The 17,474-nt window shown below is 29.5% G+C and overlaps 1 protein-coding gene across 1 annotated transcript in view; it reads left to right on the plus strand.

The window, feature by feature from the left end:
• Positions 1 to 9,808: 9,808 nt before the first annotated feature.
• LOC111683002 (ubiquitin-conjugating enzyme E2 G1) overlaps positions 9,809 to 17,474 on the plus strand; it is a 30,823-nt gene continuing 23,157 nt past the window's right edge. The window contains exon 1 of the mRNA XM_023445024.2: positions 9,809 to 10,050. Within this exon, the coding sequence (XP_023300792.1) occupies positions 10,005 to 10,050 (46 nt within the window). The 5' untranslated portion in view covers positions 9,809 to 10,004. The remainder of the gene's footprint in view (positions 10,051 to 17,474) is intronic.

Below are 17,474 nucleotides of genomic sequence, written 5' to 3' on the forward strand. Positions count from 1 at the left end.
ACTCAAGAAAAAAATCTATATACGGTTCGATTTGTCTATTGATCTCCTATCGATGACATATTTTGGTTTTGCTGCTCAACGCATATTTTAAAATTTTTGAGTATAAAAACTTTTTCATTAAATTTGCCAATTTGCCAAAGTTTGTTACAGTATACCGGCTAATAGCAAGTACTCAGGAAAATAATCTATATACGGTTCGATTTGTCTATTGATCTCCTATCGATGACATATTTTGGTTTTGCTGCTCAACGAATATTTAAAAATTTTTTAGTATAAAAACTTTTTCATTAAATTTGTCAATTTGCCAATTTTCCAAAGTTTGTTACGTTATACCGCCTTATGGCAAGTACTCAGGAAAAAAATCTATACATGGTTCGATTTGCCTATTGATCCTCTATCGATGACGTATTTTGGTTTTGCTGCTCAACGAATATTTTAAAATTTTTGAGTATAAAAACTTTTTCAGTAAATTTGCCAATTTGTCAAAGTTTGTTACGTTATACCGTCTTATGGCAAGTACTCAGGAAAAAAATCTATATACGATTCGATTTGTCTATTGATCCTCTATCGATGACATATTTTGGTTTTGCTGCTCAACGCATATTTTAAAATTTTTGAGTATAAAAACTTTTTCATTAAATTTTGAGAATTTGTCAAAGTTTGTTACGTTATACCGTCTTATGGCAAGTACTCAGGAAAAAAATCTATATACGGTTCGATTTGTCTATTGATCCCCTATCGATGACATATTTTGGTTTTGCTGCTCAACGAATATATTAAAATTTTTGAGTATAAAAACTTTTTCATTAAATTTTGCAAATTTGTCAAAGTTTGTTACGGTATACCGGCTAATAGCAAGTACTCAGGAAAATAATCTATATACGGTTCGATTTGTCTATTGATCTCCTATCGATGACATATTTTGGTTTTGCTGCTCAAGGAATATTTAAAAATTTTTTAGTATAAAAACTTTTTCATTAAATTTGTCAATTTGCCAATTTTCTAAAGTTTGTTACGTTATACCGCCTTATGGCAAGTACTCAGGAAAAAAATCTATACATGGTTCGATTTGCCTATTGATCCTCTATCGATGACATATTTTCAACGAATATTTTAAAATTTTTAAGTATAAAAACTTTTTCCTTAAATTTTACAATTTTGTCAAAGTTTGTTACGTCTTATGGCAAGTACTCAGGAAAAGAATCTATACATGGTTCGATTTGCCTATTGATCCTCTATCGATGACATATTTTGGTTTTGCTGCTCAACGAATATTTTAAAATTTTTGAGTATAAAAACTTTTTCAGTAAACTTGCCAATTTGTCAAAGTTTGTTACGTTATACCGTCTTATGGCAAGTACTCAGGAAAAAAATCTATATACGGTTCGATTTGTCTATTGATCCTCTATCGATGACATATTTTGGTTTTGCTGCTCAACGAATATTTTAAAATTTTTGAGTATAAAAACTTTTTCATTAAATTTTGAAAATTTGTCAAAGTTTGTTACCTTATACCGTCTTATGGCAAGTACTCAGGAAAAAAAATCTATATACGGTATATTTGCAAATTTGTCAAAGTTTGTTACGGTATACCGGCTAATAGCAAGTACTCAGGAAAATAATCTATATACGGTTCGATTTGTCTATTGATCCCCTATCGATGACATATTTTGGTTTTGCTGCTCAACGAATATTTTAAAATTTTTGAGTATAAAAACTTTTTCATTAAATTTTGCAAATTTGTCAAAGTTTGTTACGGTATACCGGCTAATAGCAAGTACTCAGGAAAAAAATCTTTATACGGTTCGATTTGTCTATTAATACCCTGTCGATCACATATTATAGTTTTCCTGCTCAACGAACATTTTTAATTTTTTAAGCATAAACACCTTTGTTAAATTTGTAAAATCTTCAAAGTTTGTTACATCACAGCATTTCATAGAAAGTACTTTGAAGAACACTTAATACTTAGATTGATTCGTTTTACGATTCGCTATTAATAACACATTTCAGATTTAGTGCTCAAAGAGGATTTTAATTTTTATTTGGATATTTAAATATTTCACAAATATATCAATGAGTTTGTTATGGTTTGTTATCTTTTTGCTTACGTTTTTTATGTATTTTCTTCTTTGTTTATATTTTTTATGTACTTATCCACGTGTATACACAAAAAAGTACATTTCCGTGCAACTCTATAAAAAGTTTGCCAAAAATCCCCCTGTTTGTTTTCTTCTTGTACGTGATATTTAAATATTTCACAAATATATCAATGAGTTTGTTATGGTTTGTTATCTTTTTGTTTACGTTTTTTATGTATTTTCTTCTTTGTTTATATTTTTTTTATTTACTTATCCACGTGTATACACAAAAAAGTACCTTTCCATGCAACTCTGAAAAAAAGTTTGATAAAGTTGAAAAAAGTTTGTTAAAAAGTTTGTTTTCTTCATAGAGATGTCTACATATAGAAACTTTTGTTTCAGAAAATACGTGTTTATTGCATTGATTTGTTTTTGTACGAATGAGAAGAATAACAAAACAAGTTTCCGAGTACGAGAAACTACGTACCGAGAGAGACATGAATGATATTTTTTCTGTCTCACGCAAAATCAAAATTTCCCAAAAAAGATTCCCAGTGTGGACCGGTACTTAGATTATTCAAGTGGGTTTCTTATTTATATTGCTTTAGGTAGTAAAGCACACTGGGTATATCTAGTATAAAATAAAATAACAAAAATGCTTCTATGAAATTTTATGAGACAATAATGAAATTCAGCATAACAAGTTTTCCTTCTATCTTTTTCATTCTACTAAATATCATGAGAATTAGTCTATAACTGGCCCTACCCATATAAGATCCACTTCAAAAAATAACTTTAACATTCATAACAAAAATAAAAATACCAATGCTACATATAACTTGATTAAATTTTATATTAAGCAAAATCACTCTACTAAATTTTAAAATGATGGGCTCATAATTGATTCCTATTCCCTATATAAGATTCGATTGAGAAAATGATTTCAACGCTCGTCGTTAAGCTATAAGATGTAAAACACATGTGAAAATACATATGTAAATTTTTCGATTAAAGCGTGCTCTTCTTTCGTGTGACAAACATAAACAGCTGTTTTTTGAAATACAATTTTTCAAAAATAAATAAATTTCAGAAAATGAATAAAGAACATAAAAAGTAAGTATTTTTTAATTTTTAATAAACAAATTTATAATTTTAACAATTTTTACACATTACATTTATAAAATACATGTCGTCTAATACCACCTTTATTCATATTAACCAGAATACGAAAATAAACTAAGCAAAATGTTTGCAATTGTTTTGTTTTGATTTCATGTACACATCATGTTCATCATGAGAGCTTTGCTGAAAACTTTCCAGCAAAACATTTTCGTTGACGTTTACTAAATGTTTTGCTTATTACAAAAACACTGTTGAGTAAAATGAAAAGATGACATACATACATACATACATACATACATACATACATACATACATACATACATACATACATACATACATACATACATACATAAACACATCACTATTCTTCTTCTTTTTATGAGCAATATCAGTTGGTTTGCTCTCATCTTGAAGAACAATATCAAATCAATTGCTGCTCAGCCCAGCGGAATTTTTTCCACTTACATCTACCAACTGAGACCAAAGACAATGTAGATGAGACGATGGCCTAGGCCGTACGATGGGTAAATGTAAGCTTACGATGGACATTGTAAGCGAAGGTCGGAAGGCCAGCAGCGGCTGGGAATCGAACCAAGGGACACTCATATTTCATGTTTCGTGATCAACACTCTAACCACTTAAGCCACATCACATTTATTCAGTCTAATGTTAGTTTTATGCTACTAACACCTTTTTCAGATTAGTCCAATCCTACCGACATTGTAAGTTGATAAGGGTAAAATAAATGAAAAAAGGAATAATAAAACGAGATGAAATAAATGTGCATTTAATTTTATAATAGAATTGGAATTATACTGATCTGAATCCGATGCTAGTTGTATGCTCTTCACAAAATTTTCCTATTGACATATTAGTATACAATCAGATGCGTTTTAATTTGTAATAACCTGTGGACTGCTGGGAATGTCTGTGCGCGACGTTTTTAAAATACACTTAGAAATACAAGAAAAAAATTTTGAGAAAGCCGAATTAATGTAGGAGAACATGAGAGAACAGTTGATAGTTTTTGATATATAGGCGCAATTTACATGAAGACTTTTCAGACGTCTGTTATTTCCAATTCTCTTTTGAAAATCTTCAAAAAAAATCATGAACATTTATACGGTGATTTTTTACATGCAACTATGCATGTCTTTTTTTGATGTTTAATTGTATAATCCTTTTTAATTACTTATTCGTAGTAAAAATAAAATGAAATTTTTAACATAAAAACATTTTAATTTGATTTAAAAAAATTTAATTACACGCTATAGTATTTTTTTAATGTTTTCATGTAAAAAAAGACATAATTATTTATTTTATATGAGCATAATATCAACAGTACGAATCAGTTTAAAGAGGAATGTCAAAAACAATCATGAAAATCCCAAATCATGTTTGTTTTCTTACCCCCCATTCTCCTCTTCCCCGCTCACCACCAATCTGCGACAAACATGAAAACAGACGTCTGGGCAAACATGAAAAAAAAATCATCGTGTAAATTGGGTGATAGACTTTGATATACGCTGGCTGTCAAAATTCATAATAAATATTTGACAATTAGCATATACTTTATTTTTTTATTAGTATACTTTTATATTGGATTGAATTTGATAGAGAGATTTTGGCTCGTCAGTGATAAGATTTAATAATTTTCTGAAGAGGGTCTTATAATGTGCAAAGAATAATAAGAAATTGGACTATGACATTGTTTTACAACAATAACAAATCCTCTCCACACATACGAGTTTTGTGTGAATTCAACACACTGGTAAAAGTCCAAATCACTCTACCAATACGTCAAAATTTTTTCGCGAAAATATGAAGATAATTTACCTTCTTACACATTTTCTTACCCGCACAACACATTTTTAAATTTTTTTGCACATTTTTACACCATTAAATGACCCGAAATAGTTTTATTTTTTGTAAACGAGAAATATATTTTTTTGACAATTAATTTTTGAGGAATTTTAATAAAACTATAAAAAACAAAGTTGTAAATTTTGGTATTGAAAATGGGAAATATATATATAAAATAAACATAATATTTTGCAAATATGAGTATAAACAAATTAAAAAATCTATTTACTAAATGTTTACAGATCAAATTTGCAATAAAAAAATAAAAATATATGCGAAAGTATACATTTAAATGTTTTATATTTTTCCTAAAAATTTTAAGTACATTGTAAAAAAAAAAGTTTGTTGTTGTAGTACACACCCTAGAACGATGAAATCTGGAATAACATGTATGCTAACCGATTTCTACACTTCCAACTTAAAGTTCTATATAGGTTTTTATCGTGCACAAGATCGTCCGATAGCACTTATATATCATTTTATATATACGGCCATAATAACATTTTTTGTAAAAAAAAGTTTGATGTTGTAGTACACACCCAAGAACGATGAAAACCGGAAAAAATGTATGCCATCCGATTTCTACACTTCCAACTTAAAGTTCTATATAGGTTCTTATCGTGCACAAGATCGTCCGATAGCAGTTATATATAATTTTATATATACGGTCATAATAACATTTTTTGTAAAAAAAAATTTGTTGTTGTAGTACACACCCTAGAACGATGAAATCCGGGAAAAAATGTATGCCATCCGATTTCTACACTTCCAACTTAAAGTTCTATATAGGTTTTTATCGTGCACAAGATCGTCCGATATCATTTATATATCATTTTCTATATATGACCATAGTAACATTTTTTGAATGTTTTTTATTAAAAGGTATTCTGTAACGATATAATAAATTTATATTTTATCAGATTTGTTCCTTTCCACATTTATATACATACTTTAATTGATCAAAAATATTTTTTTTATGTAAATCATGAAAATAATTTTTTTTTTGAATTTTTTCCACGTGCGTAAACATATATTGAAAATGTAAATAATGAAAACGAGTTTTTGCGTCTTTTCCACGTGCAGAAACACATATTTGTAAACAAAAATAACTCACCACACCAAAAAAAAATGTTTATTTTGATAAAACAGCTGTTACGGTTTGTTTTGTTTTTCGTCGGGTTATTTTCTTTATGTGCGTAACAATGAAAACGAGTTTTTGCTTCTTTTTCACGTGCAGAAACACATATTTGTAAACAAAAATAACTCACCACACCAAAAAAATGTCTATTTTGATAAAACAGCTGTTAAGGTTTATTTATTTTTCGTCGGGTTGTTTTCTTTATGTGCGTTAATATTTCAATGTTTTTTCTCGACTTGAATGTTACAGAACATGTTCATAGTTAAACATTATTTTATAATGGAAAGAAATATTTAAAATAAAAAGTTTTAATTTGTATATCTGTTTAAACAGATGCTTGCTAATTAATGTGTTTTAATATAAAAGCTCTTTGATTCAATACGGTCTGTGCATTTATCAAAATAATAGAGAAACTAAATTTAATTTGATTTCCGAAACCTGTAGAAACACATTTTTGGAAAATACAACCATGCATTTCACTACAGTCAAGTAACGAGTAATTGGTATTTACTCGTTGTTATATATTTGCAGAAAGATTTGCCAACAGAGACTTGCGCCGACTAAGCCTAGCCGCCGAACAAAATGTTAAAGCCGCCGCCGCCGAAAATTTTTCAGCTTAATACGGCTTTAAAATTTCGTCATAATATTTTGTACAATTTACAGAACACTCGCTAAATTTATGGAATTTTACAATATAAAATTAATTTGTTTTCATTTAAGCAAGTTTTCTTTTATCTCATAATAAGCCGCTCATTGAAATTTGGCCGGTGTAGAACTTTGCTCAACGTTCGACGTATATGCTTCGCCTCAGATATTTTCGCGTTTTTACGCGCCTAATTCGAGTCGCTGCTACTTCAAACCAGCTTCGTTGACATCAAACCAGCTTCGTTGACGTCAACCGGAGCTACACCTTTTTACATTGCTTGTATGTCATACCGTAAAGGGCTAGGGTATCGAACATGTGTATTTGAAATGGGAAGTGCAGTTGATGTCAATTCTGCCGACTGCGAAAAGAAATTCTGCTAGAATTTTTCGCGCCAAACTGTTTTCTGCATGTGTGTGTGCAAATAAATAATTGTTTACTAACAATTGAAATTAATAATAAGATTGTATGGTATAATAATACTATACCGAGAGTCATTGTGCAAAGAAACAGGAAGTGTTGGGTTTAATTTAGTTAAATTGTTAATAACTATGTTGAAAATGGCGATGTTTGTTTTTGTTTAATACCCAAAAGTGTTTATTGAAATCTAGATTTGGCATATTTGTGAGATCTAGAAGATTAAAAAATGTAAGTAATGGTGTTAATTAATTATTTGTTTATAAAGAACGTCTTTATTTTCAAGAAAGAGGAGTCATCGTGATGGTCTCCTGGAAAAATGCCCACAAGAGAGTGGAAATTGTATACCTCCCTATTCATCTAGGCGGGTGGTGGTCGGTCGGCTTGTGGTGACATGGTATATTATCATCTAGAGGCAATGGACGGAAGCTGATTGTCGCATTTAGGGGGTAACCTTGGGATACATACTTATTATACCATTGATCTCAGCAGAATCACTAACACACACCCATAATAATAGAGCGCGATATCTGGTGTGCCTTTCAGTAAAGCTCTTGTTGTCTCCAAACACTATGGTGGCCGAACATTTACAAGAAACAATTGTTCAGCCGTAACGTTACTGACTGACTGATTCATCATCGCACAGCCTAAACGGTTTTAGCTAAAGAGCTAAAATTTGGACAGGAGGTTGGTCTCCCACCAAATAGATCCACTAAGACGGGATTTTTGGAAATAGGGGGTTAAAAATGGTAAATTCGGTAACCTCATATCTCCTAAACTGTAAAAAATACAAAAACAGTTTAAAGCTTATCGTCGTTCATTAAAAAAAAAAAGCGGACAGGTATTATCCGGTAATTTTTTCAAATTCGGCCCCTTTAGGGAATAAACGGGTAAAAACTGTAATTTGGTACTTCTTTTGCACCCCATGTATCTTTTAAACCAGAGAACATTAAAAAAATATTTTTGAATCCTTCATAACACGACGAATGTTTATTTATTTTTGGTACTTTTTTATGAAACATTGTTTTTGGTTTATTAACTTATAGTATAAGTCATATAGTAGTATATAGGCGAAACTAATTGTCAAGGACCTAAGTCCCTTGTCAAAGACCTAACTGGTGAGAATGTATTAGTAGAAGCACAAAAATAAACACAGTTGTTCAAAAATTACTAAATAAAAAATGTATTTTTTGGACGTTATTCTTTGTGTGTTATTAATGAAATTTTATATGGCAGTGAATGAAAATATTAGTTATTTATTGTTTTGAAAAGATATATTATCTCAAAACGTATTATAAACACGTCTTTTTGTTATTTTTTTGTTGAATTAAAAAAAGTATGTAAAATACTTTTTTAATTTTCAATACTAAAATGTACAGCTTTTCATTTTTCAATTTTAATTAAAATAAAATGTCAAAGAATAAAAAATATTTTTTTTCGTTTGTAAAATATAAATTAATTTCGGGGTTTTAAATAAATGAAAAGTGTTGAAAAAAATAATAAACATTAAGTTTAAGTGATGAGAAAAACTAATAAGTGGTAATATCCTCGCAATTTTGTGAAGAAAATTTTATGTTTAGTGAGTGCGTTTAATTCTCACAAGTTTGTTTTATTCTCTCAGAGCTCGTCTGTGTGAAGAGAATAAAAATGTTTCTTTGAAAACCCCTTCAGTTTCGCCTATATGTACTACTATATGGTATAAGTCTTATACATATGAATACATAATAACGGGCTCCCAATACGATGTTGCAACTTTCTGGAACAGATTTTTTGTTTCGTTAATGGGAAGGAAAAAAGTACCAAAAGGGGTAAAAACGGGAAATTTGATTTTATTCAAGAAACTCTAAATATGATAATGGGGTGTTTTTCGAAACACCGGTACCAAGTGATATTTTTTGGTACTTTTTCATTCTCCAACTGGTACTTTTTGAGTTTTCTATGATATTGAAATCGAAACATGAAATTGTATATCAGGAAAACCGTTGTAGTTAGAATGATTAAAATCGTCAAGTTTCTTATTTATAATGCTTTTAGGGTAGCAGAGCACACTGGGTATAGCTAGTAAATAAACAATTTTATTTTTGTTTTTACGTTATTGATCATTTTCATAATGCAAAATTTTTTAGAAACTGATTTTCTGCAAGATGTTTTATATGGAGGATATAGTTAAATATCGGCTGATCCTCGTAAAACTTGGAGAAAGGATTTGTTTTTAATTTTTAAGAATTTTTTATTCATACCTCGTAAAACTTGGAGAAAGGATTTGTTTTTAATTTTTAAGAATTTTTTATTCATACCTGCATATATTCTCACACAACTTTTGAGCTTGCTCTGTTTTGCTGTTATAAACAATATATTTGCTTCCAAATCCCACTTTCTGATCTCTCGGATTCCGTTTTTATTTCAAATCGTTGAAAATTTAAAAACTAAACGTAGTTGAAAACTTAGCCGGCTTACAGTCGATTTTAAGACGCCGCCGACATATTTAGTGACAGTCGCCGCCGCCGTTAATATTTGTCGGCGCAGGGCTCTGTTTGCCAATTTTGCTGTAAAAAAGAAATTCACCTAGACGATATATTTGATCCTCTGCGGCGTTTGGGAAATTATTAACTGAACCGGGGTCCATATACTCATCATAACCCATAAATTAAAAAATCAAGAAATAATTTTAAGAAAAATCAATTAACTACAACAAAGACTTTCTTTTACCTAGAAATATAAAATTAAATTTTTAGTAAAGATGTCGGAACTTCAGTCGTCGCTGTTGTTGAAAAAACAATTGGCAGGTAAGTTTTGTGCCAATGTCCAAAATAAAAGGCATAGATGTATTTATTTGACCGTAAAATTTTGTTCGCATTCTGTGATGAAAATATAAATGTCTACATTTAAATTGCAAAAAAAAGGTTTATTTTTTTACTAAAAATACTTTTTCCTTTGCTACCGGTAGAATAGAAATAAGGAAAAATGGTTACAAATCGATTAGCCAGGAATTGCCACATTTATAATGAATGCGTGATTGAAATTTATACCGCATGTTTTTAAGTCTGCAGATTGTCCGTCCGACTGCCGACATTTTCATCTGCATAGTTTTTGTCTTCAAATCAGTCATAGACATATCGACCTCCGCCTACCTCAGTTTTCGTTTTTCATTGTGTTGCTTCTCTTCGTCTTTGTTTTCTGATTTTAGTATTGTTGTTATTTGTTGTTTAAGGTCAGACCGGTCAGATACACATGTTCCTTCTTTGATCTATAGTTGACCAAGTTTATTTAATTTTTTTGTCAAGCAGTTTTAATTTTTATTTCGTCTTATTTTTGTTTTGACAAAATTTTTACAAGTGAGTCATTACGAAGTTTTCGATATTCAAGGGCAATGACCTTGTTGTTTCATGTGCGTTTCAACAAACGAACACATGAGAAAGCAAAACAGGATACAAGAACTCCACACTACATCATACTAAATAATTATGATGCTGTCGAATGAATATACCTGCTACATACAGACGTATGTATATATGTGTAAGTGCATTTGTATACAGTTCTCGTAAACAAAGAACATTTATTGTCACATAATTAAAAAATAAATACCTACTTGTCCTATAAAAAATAATAAGTAACTATATTCTAAATAATAGTTCAAAACTCTATGTACAGAAAAAAATTAAGTGTATTTTCAATTACCAAAATTATTATTTTTTATTAAAGTTCAACATGCCAGAAAAACCTCATTTAATTTGTATAATTTTTTCGGGACGCATGAGAAACTACAGTAGAAATTGCACATTGTATACTTAGTTGCTTTAGAACCAGGATCGGCAGACATATACTACTACATTTTGCACTTGTATAAGTAAACGAGCGAAAAAACAAGAAATGAGAAATCATTATACTCTCATCTCTACAAAAATGCATGTATGGAAAACTGATATTTAGAAATAATATTAATGTAAGACAAAACTAATATTTTTTAGTTTTGCACATATTTATTTTAAATATTAAAATATATGTATATAAAAACACAAATTTGAGCTTTTTAACTATATTTGTAATTAAATATATACATATTAAAGGTAAAAATTAAACAAAAGTTCATTAAATTTTGGTTAATTATTATAATTTGCAAATTATGTTGAAAGAAAAAACATTTTAAAAAGTTAATAATTCTAAAAACTACTAAATATGTAGTGTAGATACTAAAAAGGCACAACAATAACCGACACAACCTTCTTCTATGACAGCTCAAATGAGACTGAATTGTGTTTGCTATGCGTGGGAGTAATCTGTGTAAATTTAGTAACGGCCAAAAAACACTGTATATAGGAGTTGCCGATCGTGGCTTTAGAACCAAGTGGGTTATTAATTCCAAAATCATCCGTATAAAGATAATAGGGTATTAATGTCTTATTTGGGTACAGTTGTTTTTTTTTTCACAAATCTCCTTGAATGAAATTAACACAATTTATGTTCTTTTCTACTTCTTTCATATGTGTTATTACATCGTCCAAATAGTTGTTTTGCTCAAAAAGCTTTTGAATCTGAAATTTTAGCGGCATTAGAACTCCTTTAGAATCTCGATTATTGTTTATTACAAATTCATCAACTGTCCCTAAGAGATTGTTATCTTTCTTTGTTTTTTCTAATACAAATTTAGACCTTGCATCTGAAAAAATATCTTTTACATCATCGAGATTAATAGTTTTATCAATTAAACTCTTATTAACACATTCTTTAATAAAGTTAACGATGGGATTATAAATTAATTCTGTTACTGATGTTCGAATGCAGTTGATGACGGAACGGGAAATGTTGTTGAATGAATTTAATTTAATTATAAATTTGTTAGCAGAATTTCCGATTTCCTTTAAACTTTCTTCATAACAAAATTCTAATCGTGATGCAGATCCTTTAGAATCTCGATTATTGTTTATTACAAATTCATCAATTGTCCCTAAGAGATTGTTATCTTTCATTGTTTTTTGTAATACAAATTTAGATCTTGCATCTGAAAAATATCTTTTACATCATCGAGATTAATAGTTTTATCAATTAAACTCTTATTAACACATTCTTTAATAAAGTTAACGATGGGATTATAAATTAATTCTGTTACTGATGTTTGAATGAAGTTGATGACGGAACGGGAAATGTTGTTGAATGAATTTAATTTAATTATAAATTTGGTAACAGAATTTCCGACTTCCTTTAAACTTTCTTCATAACAAAATTCTAATCGTGATGCATTTATATTCACATCTTGAATGTTGGTGTTACACTCTGTTTCAGAATGTAACACTTTTTCTTTATTAAATGTATTTTCAAAAACACTTTCAACATACATTGGCGCAGAAATTTCATTAATTCTTTCGAAATGTTTCAAGATGTGGCGTTTAAAGACGTATTTGGAGTTGAATTGTTGTAACAGTTTTTGAACCGAAAAATTTTGCATTGAATAAAGGAATGCATATTTGTTCAATTCACAATCCAGTTGTATATTGTACCTACTAAAGTTAAGTAACAGTGATTGTGAACAGATCTTTGCAGCAAGTCATAAGTTTATGTTCTCAATGAAAAAAACAAAAACAAAACAAATACACATAACAATGTCAAATAAAAAAAATCAAAAAATATTAAATTAATTAAAAATGCGAAATAAACCAAATTAATTTCTTTGAATTTTCAATTCTTTTATTTTCTTTATTCCACATTTTTATTCCCACGATCGGCAACTCCTATACACAGTGTTTTTGGGCCGTTACTAAATTTACACAGATTACTCACACGCATAGAAAACATAATTCAGTCTCATTTGAGCTGTCATAGAAGAAGGTTGTGTCGTCGCTCGTTTCTTGCTTTTGCAATGAAAATGAACGAAAGTATATTAATGAAGGGATGGATAATACTAATTATTGTTTTGCTTTTTTAGTAACTACATATTTAGTAGTTTTTAGAATTATTAACTTTTTAAAATGTTTTTTCTTTCAACATAATTTGCAAATTATAATAATAAACCAAAATTTAATGAACTTTTGTTTAATTTTTACCTTTAATATGTATATATTACAAATATAGTTAAAAAGCTCAAATTTGTGTTTTTATATACATATATTTTAATATTTAAAATAAATATGTGCAAAACAGGGCACAAAATATTTACTACTTTCAAACTAAGAAATATTAGTTTTGTGTTACATTAAGATTATTTCTAAATATCAGTTTTCCATACATGAATTTTTGTGGAGATGAGAGTATAATGATTTCTCATTTCTTGTTTTTTCGCTCTTTCACTTATACAAGTGCAAAATGTAGTAGTATATGTCTGCCGATCCTGGTTTTAAACTAATAAATAAATTGTTTTTAATAAAATTTTAGTTTTTTTGTTTTTGTAAACAGCTGTTTGTTTTTGATTTCAGTCTTACCGCTTTATCGTTTTTTATGCTAAAATCGTTTGAATTTTTGTTTATATGTTGAAATAAACAATTGGCAACACTAAAATTTCTTACAACATTCGAAAAACATATGAAAAATTGTCGTATGAGTTGTATAGAGCTTTTGCATAGAAAATACCAACAACATTGTTATGACTATTGTAGCAGCTGCTGACATACAACGCTACAACATCGATTGTGAATTGAACAATTATTTATATGGTCGAAATAGGTTTTGCCGCAATTAAATTCTTCTTCACATAAACAACATTTAATAAAACCCATGGTTATTTACCTTTTAAAAATTCTTTATTATCTCATAAACTATTAAATCTTTTCTAAAAAATTTTTTTCTCGTCAAGATAAAATGTGTATAACTTATTTTTTATTAAAAGTGTTGTATAAATTAAACAAAAATGTTTATAAAAAAGCGTTTACAAAAATTTTTGAACGATACTTTTGTTTTGTTTTGAAACATTGTTTTTTTAATACCAGAAAAAATTAAATAATACATTTTCAAGCAATTGAGTAATTGAATAAAATATAATCGTAATTGACGGTATTTAAAATTTGTGCAGAAATGCAGAAGTCATGAGAACTGGTTCATCTACTGTAAACATCGAAATAGGGTCAAGCATATTATCAGAAAATTAAAGAGAAAAAATAGTTTGTTGAGGTTTAACAGTACTGATACTTCTTCCATCTGGAAAACACTTAGAAATATAGGTTGCTGTGATGACAATCACATTTCTACCTCTGAGGATCCTCATACTTTAAATCAACATTTTTTATCAAATCAATCTAACGATTTTTGTACCTTAAATTCCATGTCTGACCCAGGTATTTTTTCGTTTAGTATCTTCCCAGGTATTTTTTTCGTTTAGTATCTTCGTCTCAGACGATTTGATTGAAGCTTTTGCTAGTGTTAAGTCTAATGCTATTGGGAATGACAATATACCCATGAAGTTCTTGAGAATTCTATATCCATATTTGGAGAGACTTCTACTTCATATTTACAATACTATTACCATGACATCTATATTTCCCACGGCTTGGAACAATTCTGGTTCCAATAAGAAAAACTAATGAATCTGGTATTACTTCTTATCGTCCAAATAGTATTCTTCCATGTCTCTCCAAAATTTTTGAACATATGGTGTTTAAGCAAATAAATGGTTATATGAATGTCAATAATCTTATTAGTGATTGCCATTTCGGTTTTCGTAAATCTCATCGTACATCTCTATTGTTAGCTCTTACTGATAGACTAAGACATGCTCTTAACATGAATGGAGTTGGTGTACTATTTTAATAAATTTAACCACAATAATTTGATAAATTAGATTTATACAAATTTTTAATTCAGCCGCGCTTCTTGCAAAATGGTTCTCTCTTACCTTTCAAACAGACAGCAATTTGTGTCTTTTGGGGAAACTCGTTCGCATAACATATCATGTATTAGTGGTATACCTCGGGGATCAATTTTAGGACCCCTGTTTTTCATGCTTTACATGAACGATTTTATAAGTCATATTAATTTACCAACCTCTGATATCTTCTTATATACAGATGATATTCATTTACTTTTCTTAGGTGAGAGCCAATTTCTTGATTCCTTGAATGAACGTATTATCTATATATATATAAAATTCTAACGTTACTGACTGACTGACTGATTGACTGATTCATCATCGCACAGCCTAAACGGTTAAAGCTAAAGAGCTGAAATTTGGACAGGGGGTTGGTCTCCCACCAAATAGATCCACTAAGACGGGATTTTTGGAAATTCGAATGTTTAGGGGGTAAAAAAGGGTAAAAACGGGTAAAATCGGTAACCTCATATCTCCTAAACTAGAAAAGATACAAAAATAGTTTAAAGCTTATCGTCGTTCATTCAATTTCGGCCCCTTTAGGGAATAAACAGGTAAAAACTGTATTTTGGTACTTTTTTGCACCCCATGTATCTTTTAAACCAGTGAACATTCAAACAATATTTTTGACTCCTTCATAACTTGACGAAAAAATAAAAATATAAATTTAGTACTTGTTTAAGCGAGTTTTGTTGCGAGCTGCATTTTGGTAATTGCTCCTTTTAATGAATAATACTATTTTTAACAACGTTAGAATCTAATGCCAATTTTATACATCTTTGCTGGAAGATTGTAACGAGTAAACCGTTAACGGTACTTAAATATTGTTTGCCACCAAATTAAGCTTGTTTTTTACACGGTCTTAAGATATTGATGTTGTCTACGACAAGCACTACGTGCACATTATTTTTTACATAAAAAACCTGCAAACCTTCTACGAGGTAATATTGGGTTCTAAATAAAAGAGATCTACGTCTCATAAAATTTGAAACTTTATTTTGTTTTATTTTCATAAAAACTTGGACAAATTGGATTGATGCCAAACATTTGGTCCTAGCGAACCGGATTCCTGAATTGAGTACTGGGTTTTATTGGCATCTTTTGAAGTCCATCATTCTCAATAATACAGTCCACTGGCAATATATTTATTATTTATTTCTACGAAATAATTAAGGTACGTAAATATATTTTGTGAGCAAAAGTGAAGTGATAAAAAACTCGGTTGTTTTAACGCGCACACATACACAAAGTTCTTTTTGTATTTTTTCGTAATTTGTACTTTTAATATTTAATACAGTGCAATCTATCCCTTAATTAATTTTTTGGAAATCTTAATTTTTTTTTTGCTCCGACTGCAATTAAATTAAAGTTATTTTTTTTATTTTCAATAAATTAGTGTTTTTATATTTTCTTTTGTGCTTCATTTGTTTACAGATTTACATCTGTAAAATATAAAAACAAAATACATATACGGTTAATTCTTGTTCTTCCATTATTTTGGTCACCCTACGGTCGGTCAGTTTAACCATTGTCACGTTTGTTGCTGGTTCTGATTTTTAATTTCCTTACATTTTATTGTTTTTTTTTTTTTTTATATTAAACATGTCTGTTACGGCCACTAAACGAATTTATTAGAGCATCGGATGCTCTTGTTACTTTCGGCGCGATGTTTAATGATTTAGGTGAGGATATTCATAACATTTTTACCTTAGAGATACAGGGCGAGGAAATAAGACGATTGTGGGAGGAAGTTAGAACAACTTATACTTCTTGTCAGAAGTTTTTCGAAACTTCTCCCCCCAGTGAATCTAGTGATGTAGATGTGGCAGCGTCTAAATATCAGACCACATACATGGCTTATTTTCAATGTTTAGGCTCTATTAATCAGAAAATGGACAAATTTAAACGTGATTCGAGATATAGTGATTCTTCAACGGTAAATTTAAATACTGGCACTTCAGAACACAATCTGACTCTACCCTTGTGTGATGTTGACACATTCGGTGGGGATTATGTTTCTTGGCCTACTTTTAGAGATTTATTCACGGCAATTTATATAAATAGCACGCGGCTTAGTAATATAGAACGACTTTGCCATTTAATACGTAAAACCGAGGGTGAAGCTAAAGATATCGTATCTAAATATCCCTTAATTAATGAAAGTTTTGACTTAGCCTGGCGCGATTTGAAAGAAACATATGAAAATACTCGTATGTTGGTACATAACCAACTCAAACTTTTATTTGGTCTTCCTTCCTTTGACAAGGAATCAATATCAGCCCTTAAAACTTTACAACGAGGAATTAATAGTTGCCTTACTGCTATTTCTCTTTATAAAATTCCTACTGAGAATTGGGACCCAATTATTACTTTCATATGTATTTAGCGTCTGCCTAGGTCAACTGTGATTTTATGGGA

This window comes from Lucilia cuprina, chromosome 4, assembly GCF_022045245.1.
Source record: "Lucilia cuprina isolate Lc7/37 chromosome 4, ASM2204524v1, whole genome shotgun sequence".
NCBI classification, from domain to species: domain Eukaryota; kingdom Metazoa; phylum Arthropoda; class Insecta; order Diptera; family Calliphoridae; genus Lucilia; species Lucilia cuprina.